At 48.3% G+C, this 21,504-nt stretch overlaps 8 protein-coding genes across 8 annotated transcripts; 4 read left to right on the top strand and 4 right to left on the bottom strand.

The window, feature by feature from the left end:
* Window positions 1–516: 516 nt before the first annotated feature.
* Window positions 517–2,246, top strand: TGAM01_v204054 (feruloyl esterase B; the record flags this gene model as incomplete). Its single annotated transcript, XM_018800604.2, has 2 exons — window positions 517–899; window positions 980–2,246. 2 exons carry the CDS (start codon window positions 517–519, stop codon window positions 2,244–2,246), a joined length of 1,650 nt encoding a protein of 549 aa, XP_018666069.2.
* Window positions 2,247–5,041: 2,795 nt separating this feature from the next.
* TGAM01_v204053 (hypothetical protein) lies at window positions 5,042–6,168 on the bottom strand (the record flags this gene model as incomplete). The annotated part of the gene is made up of 2 exons (XM_018800603.2): window positions 5,042–5,727; window positions 5,832–6,168. The coding sequence occupies 2 exons, from the start codon at window positions 6,166–6,168 to the stop codon at window positions 5,042–5,044; spliced, it is 1,023 nt and encodes a 340-aa protein (XP_018666068.2).
* Window positions 6,169–7,635: 1,467 nt separating this feature from the next.
* TGAM01_v204052 (hypothetical protein) lies at window positions 7,636–8,955 on the bottom strand (the record flags this gene model as incomplete). The annotated part of the gene is made up of 1 exon (XM_018800602.1): window positions 7,636–8,955. The coding sequence occupies one exon, from the start codon at window positions 8,953–8,955 to the stop codon at window positions 7,636–7,638; it is 1,320 nt and encodes a 439-aa protein (XP_018666067.1).
* Window positions 8,956–10,608: 1,653 nt separating this feature from the next.
* Window positions 10,609–12,009, top strand: TGAM01_v204051 (dihydroorotate oxidase; the record flags this gene model as incomplete). Its single annotated transcript, XM_018800601.1, has 1 exon — window positions 10,609–12,009. One exon carries the CDS (start codon window positions 10,609–10,611, stop codon window positions 12,007–12,009), a length of 1,401 nt encoding a protein of 466 aa, XP_018666066.1.
* A 592-nt stretch (window positions 12,010–12,601) lies between these two features.
* Window positions 12,602–13,753, top strand: TGAM01_v204050 (hypothetical protein; the record flags this gene model as incomplete). Its single annotated transcript, XM_018800600.1, has 1 exon — window positions 12,602–13,753. One exon carries the CDS (start codon window positions 12,602–12,604, stop codon window positions 13,751–13,753), a length of 1,152 nt encoding a protein of 383 aa, XP_018666065.1.
* Window positions 13,754–13,997: 244 nt separating this feature from the next.
* TGAM01_v204049 (hypothetical protein) lies at window positions 13,998–15,491 on the bottom strand (the record flags this gene model as incomplete). The annotated part of the gene is made up of 1 exon (XM_018800599.1): window positions 13,998–15,491. The coding sequence occupies one exon, from the start codon at window positions 15,489–15,491 to the stop codon at window positions 13,998–14,000; it is 1,494 nt and encodes a 497-aa protein (XP_018666064.1).
* A 2,091-nt stretch (window positions 15,492–17,582) lies between these two features.
* Window positions 17,583–18,539, top strand: TGAM01_v204048 (hypothetical protein; the record flags this gene model as incomplete). The annotated part of the gene is made up of 1 exon (XM_018800598.1): window positions 17,583–18,539. The coding sequence occupies one exon, from the start codon at window positions 17,583–17,585 to the stop codon at window positions 18,537–18,539; it is 957 nt and encodes a 318-aa protein (XP_018666063.1).
* A 246-nt stretch (window positions 18,540–18,785) lies between these two features.
* On the bottom strand, window positions 18,786–20,627 carry TGAM01_v204047 (hypothetical protein; the record flags this gene model as incomplete). The annotated part of the gene is made up of 6 exons (XM_018800597.1): window positions 18,786–18,835; window positions 18,888–19,198; window positions 19,254–19,510; window positions 19,560–19,656; window positions 19,767–20,444; window positions 20,509–20,627. The coding sequence occupies 6 exons, from the start codon at window positions 20,625–20,627 to the stop codon at window positions 18,786–18,788; spliced, it is 1,512 nt and encodes a 503-aa protein (XP_018666062.1).
* Window positions 20,628–21,504: the final 877 nt, after the last annotated feature.

The following is a 21,504-nucleotide window of genomic DNA, read 5'->3' as shown; positions in this document are numbered from 1 at the left end:
AATATTGCAATAGACAATCTAAAAGATTTATGATCTTTAGACTTAGACTATGCACATGTGACAATAAACTAGAAAAATAAGCAATTTTTGACAGATGGAGAACGCGGGGAAAACGCGGGGGAGACCAGGGTATTTCGGTTGATTTCATCAATAGCATAACTGTCTGAAGCTGTCATGGGAACTCTATGCCAGGGGTTGTGACTTTACTATTTGCGCGCTTCCTAGGGAGCATAAGGCTGGTCCAATCTAGCCAATTGTTGTTGCTTGCAATTGCCGGACCCGTAAGAGGTGTAACCATGTTTGTTGTCAAACCAGCCTGTCAATTCAATAGTTCTAGGAGATATGACAAAAATTGAAGACAACAAGATTTAATCAGGGCAAGAGTTATTGGTCTTTTCTTTAGGGATATTCTGTATAAAAAGCCAACATCCCTAGTCTTTCCGGCTGCATCTGCACTCAGACCATAAGAGCAAAACAGCTACTCGCCTCTATCCGTTACCATCATCATCTTCCGTGATGAAGGCTCTGCTCTTTACCTTTGCGTACGCGCTCCACTCAGTTGCTGCCACTTCACTACCAGTCCACTCGGATTCAGACGAGAGTGTGCAAGCAACATGCAGCTCATCGACATTTACAAAGGTCCTCCCGCAAGGAGCGAGCATTGAAAAAGTCGCAACTGTGCCGCAAAACGGACAATATGGCGAAGGAGCGGCAGATCTCAATTATCCGTACAATCCAACTGGTCTGCCTGCTTTATGCGCAGTAACTGTCAAGGTGGTCAGCTCCAACGAGTCAAGTTATCGATTCGGACTGTTTTTACCCTCTTCCAGTCAATGGACCGGCAGACTCTTGGCCATTGGAAATGGGGGTTTTGGTGGAGGAATCAATTGGCTTGATATGTATGTATTAGTCGTTCATGAAGTTCTACTGATATCAGCATCCCTGATTGTTCTCATCCAACTGAAACTGCTCTAACTAGGGGTCCCGGGACGCATCTTGGCTTCGCAACAGTTTCCACAGACACAGGCCACAATTCGGCGACAGCAGACGTCACCTGGGCGCTGAACAACGAGGATACCAAGTCAGACTGGGGCTGGCGCGCGATGCATGGAAGCGTACAGCTCGCAAAGACACTCACTCAGGCTTACTACGGAGCATCCATCAAGTACTCATATTACAGCGGGTGCTCGACTGGTGGCCGTCAAGGGCTCAAGGAAATACAAACATCTCCTGATACCTTCGACGGCGCTCTTATTGGCGCTGCGGCTTGGTACACTAGCCACCTCAACAACTATGTAGTCCAGCTTGGCATGTACAACTTGCCCGTGACCGACCCGAAACACATTCCACTCGCACTCTTTTCAGTCCTTGGGGCCGAAGTTATTCGTCAATGCGATGGAGTTGATGGGGTTGCCGACGGCATAGTGAGCAGTCCCGAGCTATGCAACTTTGACTATACCCCAATACGCTGCAAAGGCTCTGCTTCCTCAAACTGCCTTACAGATGCTCAGATTGTAACTGCCAAGAAGATCTATAACGACTGGTACTCCTCGGTGGACGGCCGGTGGCTTGCCAATGGTCTCACTTACAGCTCAGAGGATCAATGGTCCCTCTACCTTAATGGGACCGCTCCGCACGCCTTTGGAGTGGAATACGTTCAAAACTTCCTCCTCAACGACCCCAACTGGGACTGGAGGACATTCAACGAGAGTCTGGTCACTTTTGCAGAACAGCACGATCCTGGCAATCCAACAGCTGATCAGGTCAACATATCTCCCTTCAAAAACCGCGGCGGAAAAATCATCATGTACCACGGCCAATCCGACGGCGTTGTGCCCACGAGAATTTCGGAGACATATTATAACCGTACCATCGACTACTTTGGGAGCCTGCAGAGCACCCAGGATTTCTTCCGTCTTTTCCTCATCCCAGGAATGCAGCACTGCGCCTTGACAACGGTAGGCGCGCCGTGGAACATTGGAGCTACGTTCCAGCCTACGACGATGGCCACGAATCTGTGGTCAGTTCCGGGCTTCCAGGATAAGCAACATGATGCGCTGCTGGCGCTGGTGGACTGGGTGGAAAACGGGAATGCTGTGAAACAGATTGTTGCGACGAGTTGGAACAGCTTGATCAATCCCAATTCGGGTGTACATGCGCAACGGCCTCTTTGTCCTTGGCCACAGAAAGCAAAGTATAGCGGTGCGGGTTCTGTGAATGATGCAAAGAACTGGGCGTGTGCTTGATTCTGTTATATATATTGCCAGTTACACAATTGACTGAATGCTAATACATTCGAGCCGCTTTTCCACGTACAGACGGGCCATACACAATCATCAACTCAGACGGCGATGGCGAGATCTGTCAGCACACTAATAACACTACGAATAGATAGAACTTCGTAATATAGCTTAGCGAACGGCCAACTATGGATCCAACCGCCCCAAAGGCAAAAGACGCCCGCAGCTGTCTCTAGCTCGAACCAGCAGTGGACGGAGCCATTCCGCAAATGACTCAACTGTCTTTTTTTGTCAAAGGCTCACCAAAACCGAGTCGTTGAAAAGATCGCAATGTATAATACTAAATCTATTCTGGAGCTATAGTCAAGCCTCCGCGGCTCCACATCGCCTACCATACCAGTCACACTATTGATGATGCGAAAATTCCCCCTTTCGAAAAGATAAGCTTCGGCAGAGTAGCCTCATATAGACATGTATACTCTGGCAGCTAAATTCTTACACGCTTATGCCTTTCTTGTCATAATATGTTATTTTGATCGTCCGGTCTGGACTATTATGTTCAATCACAAAAGTTCATAATGCTACAGCTAAGACTCCGTGGAGAACGGATCCATCGTCAGCGCGGCAAAAGAAGCATATTCTCTTTCCGTGTTCAACTCATAGTTGCCTATTTATACTCAGAGGTTGCCTCTGTGCATTTTCTCTTGTCTAAAGCTCACAGGACGGCTTTTTGTACTTTTCCGTCTCCTTAGATTGACTTTGAAAATAGGTTCCTACGCACCAGAAGATTACACCAAAACGCTAGAATCTATTTCAGCGCAAGTACGAGATGCGATTAGACAACTGCCTCATTTCAGCGATCTGAACCATGATGAGACCAGTCCGATATTTCGCCCGGCTGCCGAAGAAGATCTAGCTAGAATTCGAGAGCTGGCAGTGCCAACACTAACACGCACAGTCGAGGAAGTCATTGGCGAAATGAACGACATCTATTCCTTTAGGACGCGTGTTGGCCACCCGCGCTTTTTAACAGCTGTTCCATCCGTCGCAACTCCTGCATCTTGGCTTGGTGACGCACTTACATCTGCATTCAACACCTTTTCTGGGGTGTGGCGAGGAGGGCCTGGGATAGCAACCATTGAGCTGGAACTCATTGCTTGGCTGGCTGCTCAAATTGGCTTGCCCTCTTCGGCAGGTGGACTTTTCGTCTCTGGAGGCTCCGTGGCCAATTTGACGGCCATGACGGCTGCGCGCGATCAACGCTTGAAGCAGGACGATCGAAGCAAGGGCATCATCTACTTCTCTGACCAAACCCATTTCTGCGTACCCAAAGCCCTCCGGATTTTAGGCTTTTTCGAAAACCAAATGCGAAAAATACCCTCGGACAAGACGTTTTGCATGGACATAGCCAAGCTTGAGGAGGCCATTATTGCGGATAAAAGCCAAGGACTTGTCCCATTCCTTATTGTTGCAAACTGTGGTACAACTAACACGGGGGCCATCGACCACATGGACGAGATTGCAGACTTGGCTCAAGAGCACAACATGTGGATGCATGTAGACGGTGCTTACGGCGCCTCCGTTGCGTTATCAGGGCAATACCGTTCGCTGGTAGCAGGGCTTAGGCGCGCGGACAGCGTTGCGTGGGACGCTCACAAATGGCTATTCCAGACGTTTGGCTGTGCCATTACACTTGTTCGTGACAGAAGGCATTTAGCAGAGAGCTTTACCCTCAGCGGCGACTTTCTGCAAGACATTGCATCCGGAGAGGACCAGCCGAATCTCTTCAACTACGGCATTGAGCTTACACGGCCGGCTCGCCATATGAGACTCTGGTTCTCGCTACGAGTGCTGGGAGCGGACACGATCGCGCAGATGATTGATCATGGATTTCTGGTCGCTGCAGCGGCAGAAGCCAAATTGGCGACATTACAACATTGGAAGATCACGTCGCCGGCCAGACTAAGCACCGTCACTTTCCGATTCTGCCCAGAAGGGATGGAGGAGAATGCTGCGGATCAGTTGAATGGCATCATTTCTACAGACGCGTTGCAGCAGAATATTGCTATGATTCATACTACACAAGTCAATGGCCGGACCAGTCTGCGCATTTGTACTATCAATCCGCTTACGACTGTGGCCTGTATGGAGCAGATTATTGAGCAGCTACATGCCATAGCCTGCAAAAGTGCATTAGAATTGTAGATTCAAATAAGGAATGGATTGTATGGCTTACACTTACTTGACGAGTCTAATGGACGTTTAAGGCGTTGCGCGACATCTAGCCAAGGAAACTGAAACGGCACTAAGGTATATATCATGACTACTATTGAAAATGCTGTGAAGCATATATAGTGTGACTTTTCACGTCCCGTTGACGCACACAAAGAAATGCCGAAGCCGCCTTGCCGCCGTTGCGTTTTGGCCCCCATCCAAGATGATTCCGTCCAATTGCGACACAGCGGCTGCACGCATCCAGCAATGCAATATGCGAAGCTAATATCGCTTGAGACATGCACTCTATTAGCAGTTGCCTGCTTTAATAGTGCTTCGAAGTATTCTCACGAGGTCAAATACGCAGACAAGGTCACATCCAGGTCATTCAGTTTCACACGCAGCTTCATTTGTCTATGATGACGAATTTATTCATAATACAACGTCTAGATGCGGTCAAGAAAGTCTCTAATTAGTTAGTCAAACAAGATTGCGAATGTCTAAGAATATCAGCGTGCATTTGCCAAATTAATTACAGGTATCATCAAACTCCTTTACAAAACGTTACAAGCAGCCCTTTGCCGAAATTACATCTTCCCCTGCAAGTGCCACTGGAATATCTTCCTAAAGATATCCTTTCCATTTCCCTCGAGCACATCACCATGGCAAGGAATCAGCGTGACGAAATCCCACTTATCAATCACCTTCAGGCTGTCGCTCATGCTGTTGCGGTCCTTGGCGAGATGCCAGTTGAACCGCTTGGGCCAGGTGGCTTCGCCGCTGGTGTTCTGCACGCTGTGGAAGATCTTGTTCAGGAACCCGCTGGGCCTCTCCGACTCAGGCACCTTGCTGTACTGCTCAGTAGCCGGTAAGTTGAACATCAGATCCGCCTCAATCAAGACCTTGTCTGGCCTGTAGTTGAAGACGAGCTCCTTGTTGACGTGGCCATCGACGTACTCATAGTCAAAGTCAGCGTCAAACTCTTCGCTGATTCGAATGTCGCGCTTTCCCTCCTTTGTGAAGACAACGGCAAACTTGTCGTCGTTGATTTTCGGGTCCTTGGTCTGCTTTGCGCGCTTCTCAGGAAGACCCTCTGGGCCGATAATCTTGGCTTCGGGCCACTGCGCAGCCCATTCAGAGACGAAGATGTGGTGTTCAAAGTCCAGCGCGATGATGTACGCGACGTTGCCGCCCAGCTCTGCGACCTTGGCCTTGGTCTCTTCTGTGAGGGCAACGGGCGAGAAGACGGCGAGATTGCCAGTTGTGAGCCTCACTGTTGGATGATGCGATTAGCACAGCTGCATGCATTGGTGAGACATTCTGGGCGCTAAGCCCTTATTATGTGGGAATGGTGAGACATCAAATGCATGTACATACCTAGCGTTCCACGGCCGCCAATCTGGATTCTGCCGAATCGTGCAAAAGGCACAGAGAAGGTCACCACGTTGGGTGTGACATTGCGGATGACCATGAGATCAGCCGGGTTGGCCGGAATCAAGCTTGAAGACATTTTGTGTGAGATTGAGATGCTGGGTGAAACGTGCAAATATCGTGTCGTTGCAGGAGTTGCGTGTCGAGGCGTGTAAAGGGTTAAGAAAGCAGTCTTTGTGATGATGTTATTGCTTCTGAGTCCATGACGCAAGACTGGCGACGATGCGACGCGGCCACTATTTAAGCACCCGGGCCATACAGCTAGACGCTGATACCGTCCCATCTGTAACTCAAATTATTTCTGGTATATCCTATCTCGGATGCTTTCCTTTGTAAGCATCCAGGGGGCAACGATGAGAAACAATCAATGCTAATCGGCATTTGGGTCCTTAGCGGCAACAGCAGCCGTATCGAAATTCCAAATTCTGGAATTCCTCGGTCACCGCGATCAGGTCAGTAAACCTTAGTGGCACGATACGTGTAAAAAAGGGCACGTACCCGAATGCGGCTATCCAAAGAGCCGAGGCTTACACCCAGCAGCCTAATCAAGCTCCAGTAATCTCGTCCCTTCAGGGTGCTAGATCTTACACGAGATCATGACATCAATCGGACTCGGAAGGAAAATTCCCCGTTTGGCTGGGTCAGGCGGTTATTCGGTGCTGATGAACAACCCGGCGATATGATACAGCGCAGGGCCCGTCCGAGCTCGTCCGTAGGATTGCGCGGAAAGGCGGCGCTGGTTGCGCCAACTACGGACAAACAACGCCTGTAAATTATATAATTTTCGCCGGCGCGCTTAATGTGGAACAGCATACGGGTAGGGCAGAGGCTATGCCGCGGCAAGTCCCCAGCAAATGAGTGAGACGCCTAAAACTCCTGTACATGGGACTGAGTTTTACCTCGACTCCACTGGGCACCCAAGACTCAGCAGCCAATTGAACCCTTTATTGGCGCCACAAACAAACTGAAAGCATGGTTCGCTGCCAGGAAAATTAAACAGGGTACATATTCTAGCTTTTTTCTAGAAGCTACACCAATGACCTAACACAGACCCTCAATGTACCTAGTAAGTCTAGATCCTAGAAGCATTCCTTGAGGTGGAACCACAGCTGCAGTATTGGAAACCCCAGAGTCTGTTAGATATCCAGAACTATGCATAGGTAGGAACAAGAGGAGATTCTCCAAGAAGTAAGCTCTATAGCACCTATGACCAAGTACGAGGCTCTCTCGGCCGAAGACTTCGATCCGGCTGAAGGACCCAGCGCCAACCTTGCTCAACCGCCCCGATCGGCCCGGGAACCACTCAATCCACTTTGCTCCGAGCTTATATGAGCAATGACTCTTTCCTGTGCTAAACTCTAATACTGGGGTCCAGGGCTTTTGATGAACATACAGGGTCTTACATAGAAATATTCCCCAAGGAGAGCTATACGCGTACCCGAATCGTCGTCAAGCGGCCTCCAGGAAAGAAGGGAGGGACATACACTGGAGTCGATAGGCACATGCACATTGAGACTACAGCTGATATAGGCATCAGGACTAGAAATTTGTGAACAATGTAATAATACACTAACTAGTGACTGTATCAATCGCTGTGGTAGTAATACACTAATAATAACACACCAACTAATACAAAATTGATCGCTGTGGCAATATACACCAAGTTTTGACAGGATTTATCGCTGTAATAATATACAAATCATAACAAGTCTACCCTTCCCAGTTGCTCTGTGATCCTTTTTCATCAAATTCATTCGAGGCTGCCAAGGTTTCTGGCGGCAAATTCCTGATCGAGTCTTGCGTACCACTGCCGCTCCGCCTCTCCGCCGGGGAATAAATCAAGATCTATCAAGTTCTCAAAAGAATCCTGGACCCTTGTCGAGTAGTCATGGTGAAGACGACTCCATTTAGGATCGTATGGAGAGCGACAGGCCCCGAGACGATGGTACGTGGAAAGCCTCACACTCCACTCCTGCTGGTCCTCGACTCTTTTCACAGAAAAGTCGTAGTCCGCGAAGCAGTCTGGGCATGAACCATATAGCACATCAGTCTCTTTGTCAATCACGGCGTATAGGTGGTTCATCGGCTCGTCGGTGTGCTGGATGAGGATGTCGCCGTACGGCTCCGACACAATTTCCAGGTGGTGACAGATTGGTAGGTGGATGCTGCCCAGGAGGGCTGCAAACTGTTCGAAAGACACCAAAGGTCCGTCAATCCTGTTGAACCTGCCAATAAAGAGTTCGTCGTTGATGATTTTGGGGACGTAGTCAAAGGAGAACCTCCAAGGCTTCCACAAGCTGGCTTCGTTTGGCCCTAGCCCTTGGTCGAAAACACCTTGGTTGAAGAGGTTCAGAGACTGTCGCCTTCGCGCCATCTCATCATCGTCATCCCAATCAATTTGGCCAAAATCCATATCGTTATTCAAAACGATGTATTTTTCGAACGCAGCGTGTCGTTCCAGGTTCCGCAACGGCAATCCGTATCGACTGCCAAGGAAATGCCGGTCCATAACCAGGTACGCGTCCATGAAGGCGAGTTTGGCCTCCCTCGAAGCGGGATGCCAGAGGAGTGACCTGATGTCCGCATTTGAATACCGCCTTTGAGCCGAACACCAGTCCCACCAGGCCCAGTAGGAGGAGGCGCTGCAATCTTGGTGGCTTTGGTCTCCCCATGTGCCGTTGGGGTTCAAGGGGCATAGTTTATTGCATGCAGCACAGATATAGGTGTTGGGGGAATCTCTTTGCAGAGCCCTTATGAAGTCGACAATATCTTGACGCTCAAAGGCTAGCTTTCCTTCCTGGAAAAGAAGGTGCACTGCATTGTAAAGGGCCTTGTGAGTCATGGCCAGAGAAATGATGCTGGACTTTGGCAGATAGTCTAGGATCGAGAGCAAAACGTCCAGTGGGAATTGTGCGAGAACAATTGGTGATGACGAAGGCAATGACGAAGCTGGGACTGATGATGGTCCATCTTGCGCAGAATTTAGAGTGGTATCTTCCAGCTCTGTAACTCTGTTAGGCGCATCGACGCTCATCGGAAGAAAATTATTGCTGTTATGTACCCTGAACATTGTGATGAACAGTTGGGTATTGATTTGATTGTTGGATAGATGTACTTCAAAGCAGCAAGGATATAATGCTGAGCAGATGGGCGCTTTGAAGCAATGAGAATGTGTCAGTTGCCTCTTTGGTAGTCTTGCTCTGTGTTTATATTGTGACAATCAGCTGGCTATTGACTTGACTGTCGGATAGAAGACACTCCAGAGCAGTATGATTATCAGCTGGGTACTGATCTGATCGTTGAATAGAAGAGCGCTCTAAAGCAGTGGGAATGTATTGGTAGTCTCTGTGGTAGTCTTGCTCTGAGTTGGTGTTCAGACAATGAGCTGGGTATTGCTTTGACTTCTGGATAGATAGGTGCCTCAAAGCAGTACGATCATCAACTGGGTACTGATCTGATCGTTGGTAACAAGGCACTTCAAAGCAGTGTGATAATCAGCTTGATATTGATTTGATTGTTGTATAAAAGCACTTCAGAGCAATGTGAAAGTATTGGTCGTCTATTGGATTCTTTGCTCTGTGTTGATGGAAATGAAGAGGATGCAGGCCAACTCTCCAAGAAGAATAGGAGTTTTACACAATTTATAGTGCTCTTCCGCCCATGTCTTCATTTGAGAGATATTAGTCTTTTACTTTGGCATCAAGATACTTTATCACACGCCCTTGTGCAGTCCTCGTCTACATCTCTGTACTTTATCTACAGCAGGAAGCCCGTATAGTTGGCGGCGGAAAAGGCCCGTAGTTACATATATAAGGACTGACTCTAGTTCAACTCAAGAACCAGCTCCACGAGGCGTCCCTATGTGGGCAGCAATTGAGTTTAGTCCCCTACGATGAATCTTAAAAGTCCAGCCGTTCATCGCCTATGGGCAAATACATCCAGAAAAGTCACAAATTCCCTAACCTCCCTCCGGCCCAGGGCGATTGGTACATAGAGAGTAAAGGCATACGTGTACCTGGCTCCGGCATTTGAGAAAATAAGTACGTGCTGTGACGATATTTAGGAACATTTGTGGGTGCATTATTGGGTTGACGCGTATGGGCGTAAATCCAACAAATTCTATTTTGTTCCTACCTATGCACCCCAGGGGTGTTTCTGTCCCTGTAAGAATAACTCCTCTGAAAGGCTTAGGAAATCTTCCAGTGCCTTTCATAAGGCTTAGAAAATCGTTTAGTGCCTTTATACGGCTTCTAGACGACTTATAAGAGGTAGTCCCTCGGTCCAGAAACACCCCTGGGGCGCGTAGGTATGGTGATAGTGGGCACGATAGTATCACTTATACAAGCGTTCAGCAGCCACCTTTCTGTACATATAATATGTAGCTCGAGATGATATCTCTGCAATATTCATGTACATGGGCCTTCTCATCGGAAAGGGCCAGAAAATTATCTTACGTAAATAATACATTATACACCTATTACACCGCCTCGCATAATGTTCTTTCTCATCTCTCTCGCGCGCCGTGTGAAGTAGTTGGTATACATATAGTGAGAATACAGTGCGCATTCAAAACCAACACAGTTGGCCGGATGATTCCTCCCGATTTCCCGACCTCGCTTGATCCACCTCCAGCTTCATATCAGATCGCAGCTTCACGATCTCCTTCCAAACGCCAATCCACAAGCCATTGGAAGCTGACACGGCGCCGTGTCTTGCGCCAATCATGTCTGCCTCACTACTCCGACCGCGCTTGGCCGCCACAGGCCTCCGAGCTGCTCCCCGATCGACGATATGCCCGCATTCGCAAAAATCCATCCCCCGGCGCCACAATTCAAGCTCGACAAGCAGCGCCAGCAGCTCCGGCAGCGGACTCAAGGTCGCGGCTTATAGCGGAGCGCTCGCAGCAGCCCTTTACGCCTCGTACCTCTATGCGACCGACACGCGAGCATTTGTCCACCGATATGTCGTCCCGCCGGTGCTTCGGACCGTCGTCCCCGACGCTGAAGATGCGCACCACGTGGGTGTCAATGCGCTGAAGTTCCTGTATGAAGTGGGCTTGAATCCTCGAGAGCGCGACTCTGCGAGCGACTCCAACCTCGCAACCTCCGTTTTTGAGCACCAATTGGCAAACCCCATCGGCATCTCTGCAGGTCTTGACAAGGATGGCGAAATCCCCGATGCGCTGTTTGCACTGGGAGCTGGCGTCGTTGAAATCGGAGGCTGCACGCCGCTGCCTCAGGAGGGAAACCCTAAGCCGCGAGTCTTCCGAGTGCCCATCCTGGACGGAATGATCAACCGATACGGCCTCAACTCGAGGGGAGCAGACGACATGTCGATCCGCCTGCGGGACCGACTGCGACGATTCGCGCGCTCAATAGGAGTCAGCGAGGAGGAAATCATCAGTGGTGAAGCCGGTGTTCCTGTGGGAAGCTTGAAGCCTGGACGCCTACTTGCGGTGCAAATCGCCAAGAACAAGGAGACGAATGAAAAGGACGAGCAAGCCATTGCTTCAGACTACGTCTACTGCACAAAGCGGCTGGCTCGCTATGCCGATGTCCTGGTCGTCAACGTCAGCAGCCCCAATACCCCCGGCCTTCGAGACCTGCAAGCAGCGGAGCCTCTATCACGACTCCTCTCAGCGGTTGTCGATGCAGCCTCTCAAACCGATAGAAAGACCCGCCCCAAAGTGATGGTCAAGGTTTCTCCCGACGAAGACGAGGACTCCCAGATGGAAGGCATCGTCCAGGCTGTGCAGAAGAGTGGCGTTGACGGCATCATTGTCGGAAACACCACCAAGAGACGAACCGGCCTAAACCCCAAGGGAGCCCGACTCTCTGTCAGAGAACAAAAGGCTCTGATGGAGGTAGGTGGCTTCTCCGGCCCAGCCATGTTTGAGCGAACCTTGGATCTTGTTGGGCGATACCGCAAGCTGCTTGACTCGCAACCGGGCGGTGGTAAGGGAGAGCAAAAGGTCCTTTTCGCGACTGGAGGTATCACAAATGGAGAACAGGCGCTCAAGGTGTTGAATGCCGGCGCAAGCGTTGCGATGGTGTACACGGGACTGGTTTACGGAGGCGTTGGAACTGTTACAAGGATGAAGCGGGAGATGCGTGAGGCTCTATAGAGGGATTTTATTTGAAAAGGCAACATGAATGCCGTGGTGTGAAAATTTGGAGGAGCGTATTAGAAGCGTTAAAAGGAGAGACATGATATACTACCAGTAACTTGTATTTATAACCAAAAACAAAAGCCAGATAGCAGCGTTATGTCGCTGTAACAGTATAGATCTTCAAATTCTTATTATTTGTCAAGCTTTGCACACACTTGATGAGATTGACTACATTTATCGTTGCTTTTGATTCGAAGATGTCATACAGATTAGCCTTTTTTTTCGTCGTTTACGGCAATTGGCTAGGATTTCAAATAATTCAATTGTTATATCGAGTCACATTAGATCTTAGTAAGACCAATGATAATACAATCATGCTCCTTTCAAGGATACATCTTCATCTTCATAGATTCCGTCATCCACATCAAATGCAGGGTAGAGTGCAGCGAATGCACTAGCCCCAATTTAGCAAGGCGCAGGAACAGCAAGGATGCGCCACATGCCCCACTAAAAAGTTCAATCGATATCGATTTCTCAAGTCCATCCAAATTTTACCACCAGCCCAAAAGTCGCTTTTGCTGAGCATCAATACCCGCTTCATCACATCATGGCCGCCGCAACAACATTACCCGCCTTGCTGGCGTCACTAACGCAGTCGCTGTCTCTCGCGCAAGAAGGAACCTCTAAAATCTCCACAATTGAGCATCCCAAAGATGGAATCTCGCTTCTCGACGTCAAGAACGAGCTGCTGCTCTCATATCTCCAAAACCTGGTCTTCCTAATCCTCGTCAAGTTACGGAATGCCAAGTCGGACGGAAAGGATGCGTCAAAAAAGAAGGACGAAGATTTAGACGAAGTGGTGCGGTCGAAACTTGTTGAGCTGCGCCTGTACCTCGAAAAGGGAGCCCGACCGCTGGAAGAGAAGCTGCGATTCTCCATTGACAGATTCCTACGAACGGCGGAAGATGCGCAGCGACGAGAGAAGATCAAGGAGATCAAGGATAGCGCCAAGACTGGCTCCAGCACAGATGAATCCGGCTCAGATTCTGAACAAGACGAAGATGAAGACGACTCTGAAGCCGAAGAGACTGGCTTCTCCAAGCCACAAACCAAGAACGGAGCCGCCCCTAACATGGGCTCTCTCATTGACGACGTCGCCATCCGTCCCGCCCAACGCAGCGAAGAAGACGGCGCCCCTGCCGGCGTATACCGCCCGCCTCGTCGCGAGCGCCAAGTCATGGAAACGACAGAGACTCGCGAAAAGGCCGCTCGTCGCCCCATGCGCTCACACACCATGGAGGAATTCGTTGCTTCCGAGCTCTCATCCGCACCCATGGCCGAGCCTAGCATCGGCACAACCATCGTCCAAGGCGGTCGCAGAATGAAGACGACTCAAGAACGCAGAGACGAGGCCGAGCGGACCGAGTACGAAGAAGCAAACTTCACTCGTCTGCCTCAAGAGAGCAAGAAGGACCGTGCCAAGAAGGCGAAGCAGGCCAACCGAAGTGGTCGGATGCAGTTTGGTGGCGAGGAGTGGCATAATCTCGGCGAGGGCATTGATCGTATTGATCGCCTGACGAAGCGAAAGGAGGGCGGTGCTGGTTCTGGCGTGAGAGCCATGCTGGAGAAGAGCCGGAAACGTGGAGCTGAGACAGAAGATGGGCCGAGAGGGAGTGGACACCAGATGGGAGACAGATTCCACAAGAAGGCGAGATTGTTGGATATTGGACGAGGAAGCAGAGGCAAGGGACGGAAATAGACTTGGGATATCACTTTGTAATGACGCAATATTTGTGTGCATATTCATACATGGCGTTTTTGGTTTATAAAAGAGTGGTATGGAGAATTATGTCAAGGTTCAATGATATGATGGTTGCATTATATCCCTGCCTAGCTATGTCGTTCTTAAATATTATCCAATAAATGTGTTAAAAATGCAGATATCCTCATATCTTCCCATATGCGCCTCTTGTGCAATTAATCTATGCTATATACCCATCCCTTTATTTAGCCTCAAGGGCTTTAGCCTCAGGCGCTGTAGACTCGGGGTTTATCCCCTCAGCTTTAATAGCATCTGCCTGTACAGCCTCAGACATTATAGGCTCAGGTTTCGTAGCCTCGGGCATCTTGAACTCGGTAGTTTCAGGTTTTATAGCCTCAGGCTTTTTAAGCTCAGGCTCTCTAAATAGCTCCTTCTCCATCTTCTTCGGACACAAATCGTCCCACAAGACAACGCTCCCCTTATCAGTGGGAATGCCCTCATGTAGCTGAGGCGCGCCCTCTTTCCGTCTTTGCTCCAGCAGCATCCTCGACCTGCCATGCCACCAGGTCTGGTTCCACTGCTCTTCTCGGTGATACTTTTCCACAGAATTGTGGTGTATCATGACAGGAACGGTGCCGATGCAAATCTCTGTGTAAAGCGGCATCGTCTCCCATTCATTGGGATAGCTACCCGCGAGCCATGGCAGTTGCTGATTTCCAGGCAGATCCAGTGGGAGAGGCAGTCTATCAGTTTTAGGCACGCATTCAAACTTGCCCTGTTTGCCAACCTGCGACTTTAACAGGCGGCTGTGACGAATGTACCTCGCGTCAGTGAGAGCATTCGAAGTCTGATGGCCTAGCAGAGACCAATAGTCCAGGGCGATACCAAACTCGAAAGGCTTGTTAGGTAGATGTGTCTTGTTATATTTTTGGTGAGTGAACCCTGGCTCTAGGCGGTCAGTAATAGGAGCTTGTTGAACATCAGTTGGAGGAGGCTTCGATCCAGCTCGCCCTGGAACGACTTTGTCGAGCATGTCGTCTATTCCGGTCCGGTGGTGTCGTCGCATAACCTCTCGATAATACTCCTGCTCGCCAAACATCTCGACAAAGATGCTCTGATCGCTGCCATGGTAGCAGAAATCAGAAGCTCCCGACTCGTCATCAAACGAAGCATCTTTCCGGTTCTGACACTCTTTTAACTTCTCTAGCGCCCGCTCTAGAACGTGACGCATCGCACCAACAGGACCGATAGTGTATCCCGAATTAAGATAACGAGTCCGGAAACTGGCCCACTCGTTGATTCCGATGAGAGTGTCCGTATTGCCTCCATAAATGTCATTCGGGAGCGGTGATTCGGGCACGGGATAGCAAGAGACAGAGTTGAGTAAGTTGGGTGCACACCGTTTTCCTGCACCAAAGACGATTTTGGAGTTGATGCCTTCGTTGTTGTAAGCTCTTCCCATACGATGAGCGACCCGGGCGTTTTCTTCCTCGATAATGGCGTCGTAACGGGATAATAATATGTTCAACGGTAGCTGAAACCAGATGTCGTAGGCATCAAGCATGAAAACAAGCTCATCGTCAAAGCCAGGCTGGCTGCGGCGCACAGGGTCGTTGATATAGTCCAACGTTCGCGTAATCTTTGCAAAATGCGAACCGCCTCCTAATAGGCCTTTGGCTTTGTCCTTGTCTTCCCAAGCAATAATCGTAGGACTAGGATAGCCGAGAATCGTCATGGTTAGGAGCGTCTTGCAGAAATTGACATTGCTCTTTGTGGCTGGGAGCAGGATGTGTATTTTTCTTTCCGTAGGAAGAGAAAGATTTGATGTTGTGCCATTCTGATTCTGATTCTGATTCTGGTTCTGATTCAATGGCGACTGGAAAATGCGACTGGTAGTCCATGGCTGCTTGATGGTTTCTGAGCCAGGCTGTCGGATGTTGTGCTTCTCACAGAATGAGTTGGTGTGCAAAATGTATTGGCTTCAAAGACGACTTACAGGGGTTATCACTATCAACAGGAAAGTACTTAGAATGAAGGCGATTCCGACCAACGTCGCAGGACGCCGGCCTCGGAGCAGTAATAAATTCAACATGATTAACGAATGTGAGAAATAAAAGAGTGTGTGGAGTGTTAAAGTTGGATCATATCATAAAAGAGTAAATCGTAAAAATACTGTTAAAAGAACGAGTCGTAAAAGATACTGTTCAAAAGAGTGACAAAGGTGAAAAGAGTGTAGAGAAGCACGCCGTCATCGCAACCAGCTAGTGCTGGCGGTTACCCCTGATCAGAGCGATCTCTGCGTTAAACGCCTCCAGCTGTCAAAAGTAAAAAAAGAGAAAAAGGAGAGGAGAAGAAAAAAAAGAAGAATAAGCCATACGCCACATATTATGGCTTCAACGTCGAAAAGGCCATTTCCAGATTGGTGTCTAGCCGTATCTTAGGCGCTGAAGCTATGAAATCGATAGCGCCGGGCTTGTTCAGCTTTTCAGCCGCAGATTGCAGATCCTCCTTTGATCCAGGAACGAAAAGTCAGCATTGGGTGTAAGTCTTTGAGAGCAGCCGGTATGGCTCAAAAGGGTTATGCAACGCTGGGTGCCCAAAAATATTTTTAGTCTTTCATCTATTGCAGGCAGATGTCTATAAGATGCAACTAAACTTTTTTGTCTGTCGCTGCTCCATGGAGTAAGAATTCTGCCCTTGATATTATTTCTCCACTCGATCTAGCTCTTATAGCGGGGATGCCAAGCCAGATATTTCCACATCCATCGCCCGGTTGATTTACGCGAACGATGGTGTTAGAAGGTCACGAATGAGGAATGAGAAATGCCCTGGCTATGTGCTCTAGCTGCTGCGTGAGCGGCATCTATGGACTTTGGCTAAACACAACATACTCACGCATATTCATACTTGCTCAATGTTTACTCTTTTTCATGTTATTTTCGCCTGCTTTCTACGGTGAATTGGCTTATTTCTTAAATCCGTTTACCTTGGCTGAGCCCCAACGTACTTGAAGTGTACTGCCTTTCACAAGACAACTATTCCTTTATATCAGCACGATGTATGCTTCGTCCTCTATATTCGATAGACGTATCGTATTCTTCATGGATAACCATGCTATTTTCTTTTCAAAGCCAACTTGCCATAGTAATCAATAAATTCTTCGTCTACCAAGGTATTTCTAAACGGCGATGCTACGGAATGTATGCTGGCTTACCGCATCCTCACTTATATATACGTTGCATATCTTTATTAAATCCGATCATTAAACCAGGGACCAAGAAAAGCTCTTCGTAACACCAATTCTTTACAGCTTATTTAAGCATATATATTTGGAATCACAAATCAATTCTCTCGATACGAATGTATACCAAACACCGGCCTTATCAATCATGGAAAATGCATCGGGTTAAAGCTCGCCCACAGGAGACGTAATTGATTTGGACTAACAGCTACATGCATTACTCATTAGAGTATGTGTGACTTACCAATCTGGGGAAGAGCCGGGCGTGCGGTGCTGAAGAGTGGATCGATCGGATTAGGGGCGGATTAAGTCGGAATAGAGGAGTTGGCGGGATACAGCAAGAATACAGGCCTAGTATTCCGTAATCCGCAATATGCAAAGACTAGGTAGTAAACAAATGGCCATGGATGTATTTGGAAATCTCATGCGTGAAAACGAAGAAAGACCAACTTAGAGTCAAAGCAAACATGAAGATGAAAAAATATATAAGGCCTGTCGTCTACCCTCATCAACACGATTTCTACAACTACCAGCAGCTACACAAACTCGAGCAGAAGTAATTATTCGAATACTCAATTTTTCAAAATGTCAACTCAAGAGACAGCCAAAACACTGTACCTGGATGCAGAAGGCATCAAATATGCATACCGTCTCATTGGAAACTCTACTGCCAACAGTCACTCGCCTCCTTTGCTCATGCTCAACCATGTTCGGGCAACAATTGATACCTGGGATCCTGAAGTCATCAACAACCTCACGGCCACTGGCCGCCAACTCATCACCTACGACTATGCCGGAATCGGACATAGCCAAGGCCATATCGCACCCTCTATCAGAGGCTTCGCCGTCAACTTGATTGCATTTCTCAATGTCCTCTTGCCGTCTCTGCATACTCAACATGTTGATGTTTTGGGTTTCTCCATGGGCGGCTTCGTTGCCCAACAGTTGGCTCTCGACGCGCCCAATGTGGTTAACAAGATGGTTCTCTCTGGCACCGGACCAAGTCTTGGGGCGGACCTTCAACGACCGATGAATGAAGTGCAATCCAGTGTTTTCAACCCAGTGCGAGATGCTACAATTGTCGACATATTCTTTCCACCTTTTTCATCTGCATCTACCAACCTGGGCGAGGCTTGGCTCAACAGAAGCACCACCGCGCGAAAGGGAATTGCTGGAAAGCACGGAGAGCCTGAAGTTGAACTGTTTACCTCTGGAAACGATCTGGTCAATCTTACTCAGGCTTACTTGACTTGGGATGCCGACCCGGTCCCCTATTCCCTGTTGCAGACAATTCAGAAGGACACTCTTGTGACTGCTGGAGACAACGATCTTATTGTTACGACGCAAAACTCTTATGTATTGGCTAGACAGCTACCGCGAGCCAATTTCGTCATGTTCCCCGGCAGCGGTCACGGCCATCTCTTCCAGTACGCAAGCTACTTCACAAAGGTCGTTGGGGAGTTTTTGGACGGTAAACTGCCTACACCGCCAAGCTCTGCAGGGACGGTTCCCCCGTTCGGAACATATGGAGACTACAATTAGGACCAATTCGGACTGACTAAGACACCATATCCATATCGGTCTCGGATGCCTCGCTTCAATCAAAAATCGCCGTATTTAGATCACATATAGACTTTCTCATTCTAGAACTATGCAATTGCATCTATAGATAATACTACTTTTTCTAATATTTTCTAATAACTACCAAAAAAAATCTGATTTAGTGAGCTCACTCCAATGGCTGTGGAAGGCAATGAGCCTATATCAGTGTAGATCATAGGGCGGACCTTATAAAATACCGGTGACGATTCGTGCATCAATCATTTGAGCATACAAAGCTAAATAGATCAGCTTTTAACTCACTCTGAGCTATAATGATGAGAAACTTACTAGCAGCTCTCCATCTCTTGCCTATCTCATTAAGAGCCTCTTTGATAGTGGCACATGCGGCTGCATCGCTCAAGTTACCTGTCCGAGAATGCTCTCGCCCATAAAATACTGCGCCTCTGTATATTGCTTCAACACAGAATGGAGTGATCTCATCGGTGGTGCAACAACCTGAGGAGAGTATGGCATTGGCCAATCGAAGCATTCCAGCTGCAATATCACGTTTGAAGTCTTGGGGTAGAAAGTTTTCCGTTGCAGCAAATGGAAACTCATCAACGGCATATCTTTCTCTATCATGAAGAAGCAGGCGACCACTATCGGTAAGTTAGCAACATGGTTTGAGATACCTGGCATTTACATAGTACATACCTATAGCAGATTGTAGAGGGACTGCACACTCCAATCCCACGATGGCGACCCTCCTCTAGTGACACGCTCGTCAGCGCAACGAGCGTACTATCCAGTACTTTAACATCGTTTTGCCAGAATGCCTCTGAAAAAGGAGGCTCGTGTATGCTGCGAAAGACGTTTCCTAACAGAATCGCAGATTGCGCGGTCAAAGAGAACCGACCCATTGCCGTTGTTGGTGGCTCAAAGAGCCTGCGCACTGGTGCATTCATTTCTTTCTAACAAGTGTAAGTGATTGTGGCGTCGATGATGGGCAGTTGGACGTACATTTTCTTCCCAGATCGCGTCGTCAATTGGAAGTATACTGTTCTTACTTGGGTCTGCCGTAAGGAATGCTCTATCAGCACACCCTAGGTTCATATAGCTAAACTCTAAATTAGCTAGATGTAATACGCAGCAGCAACACTCTCAGCGATGGGGGAATTGGAAGAGGGCTAGCACTGAGAGAAAGATAAGAGAGACCTGTATACTGACCGATCTAAGACGAGAATAACCCACCAACTCCTCCGCCGCTCTTCCGACTCGGTAACACTGAAGCCTTCTTCAGAATAGCGTTCCACAGCTTTATGAAGACCCAGTGCACTTCCATATCGTACGCAGTAGCCAACGGTAAGATATGCAGCTGGATAAATTGCATGCCCAACCTCAAATACGGCCATTAGGATAATAGCTTGCAGTACGCGTAGCTCCAGACTACGTGAGCTCTCTGCTTCTAAGAGGCTGCTCTTTATTGAGTAATAAGCTTTACACCGAGGTCCCTGTTCCGGACGCTGATCTGCTAGTAGCTTCATTGTAGCAATGAGAAGCAGACTTGCTGGCCGTGGAGGACTCAGAGGATTTAATATTCTCTCCATAAACTTCTTCTTTGATAAAAATGGTATCGATGGATGAAGAGTCGAAAAGTATAAGTGCACGAAATCTCTGTCGGAAGTAAAGTCTCCAATGAAGTTGAGCAGTGGATCCTTGAAACTGAGTTCTAGCTCTGGTAGTCGATTCATAGAGCGCCGAAATAAGACAGAATCGAGAAAGAAGACTGCATGAGGGCTTTCTTCACTATCTTGGGGAGCTTTCGCCGGTGACAAAGACGCGGTTTCCACGCTGGACACTGACATTGAGTCATCTCTCAAGAGGTACACGCACTCTCTTCCATATCTAAGAAATGAGACGTCAATTTTCTAATCGCAACTTCTACTTTCGACTGAGCTGTCAAACTTACCTTACGCATGCAGAGCAATGAGGCTTGCCCCGGTCACATCGCTTCTTTGATCGCTGGCACTGTGTGCAAGACGGTTTGATTCGAGGAATAATTATCCGGCTCTCACTCGCGGTGTCCATGTTTGCGCTTGAGTAGCGGATATGATACTGCAGGCTTTCTTGCTGTATCTCGGCTTAACTAGGTAGAGCAGCTGTCTAAATGCAGTGGAAGGGGCTTGAGACCTCTGCTTGGATTGAGTTAGAGCGCTCGCCGTGATGCAATGAGTATAGGCAACCATACGCCACGACGCAATTACTACACGACTACAACATGACGAAGATCAAAGGTCAACATGGGGCCTTGATTAGTCTCACGAGCCTATGGTGCAATTTTTTTGGCCAAGCTGCCTTACGTGATCATTATTACAGTTGCAGAGTACCATCCATAATGGGAATCAGTGCTTTTAATATTTGTGCATTTTAAGAAGTAAAAAGGCTTCTGACCCTAGATCTTAGTCGCGGGACCAAAACTTAATGTCAATTAAACGCATGTTAAAGTTAAGCTTGAGAGAAGGCTGTGCCTCTTACTCTTCTATTAACCTTCAACACTGCAGGACGCACACTTGTTCTAGAAAGATCTAAGTGGTATATCGCCTTGCTGGGCTCGTCATGTCGGAATAGCAGACCAGTCAGTATGTTCCCGATAATTTCTCACATTTCGGCAGTTGCCGTATCTTGGTAGATTGGTAATAATGATTAGTATTCAACGCGGACCCTGGTCCGGATTCTATGAGTCGGAATAAGGCGGAGTGGGGCCGACTTGAGAAGACACTGCGGTAATAGGTACTCGTACTCTCATAATAACTCCATGGCACAAGATTTTTACTCCTTGATTCTGGCCCATGCTTGCCAGACGATAACAGAGTACTAAATGGTTTGGATGCTACATACAAATTGTTCAGCCTACTTCTCCGCTATAACGGATGTTACCCTATGAGTTGCAGGTCTTTAGATCCTG

This window comes from Trichoderma gamsii (genome assembly GCF_001481775.2).
Source record: "Trichoderma gamsii strain T6085 chromosome Unknown Scaffold_11.2, whole genome shotgun sequence".
In the NCBI taxonomy this organism is placed as follows: Eukaryota; Fungi; Ascomycota; class Sordariomycetes; order Hypocreales; family Hypocreaceae; genus Trichoderma; species Trichoderma gamsii.
The sequence above is the reverse complement of the archived record's forward strand: the minus strand, read 5'-3'. Positions and strand labels throughout refer to the sequence as shown.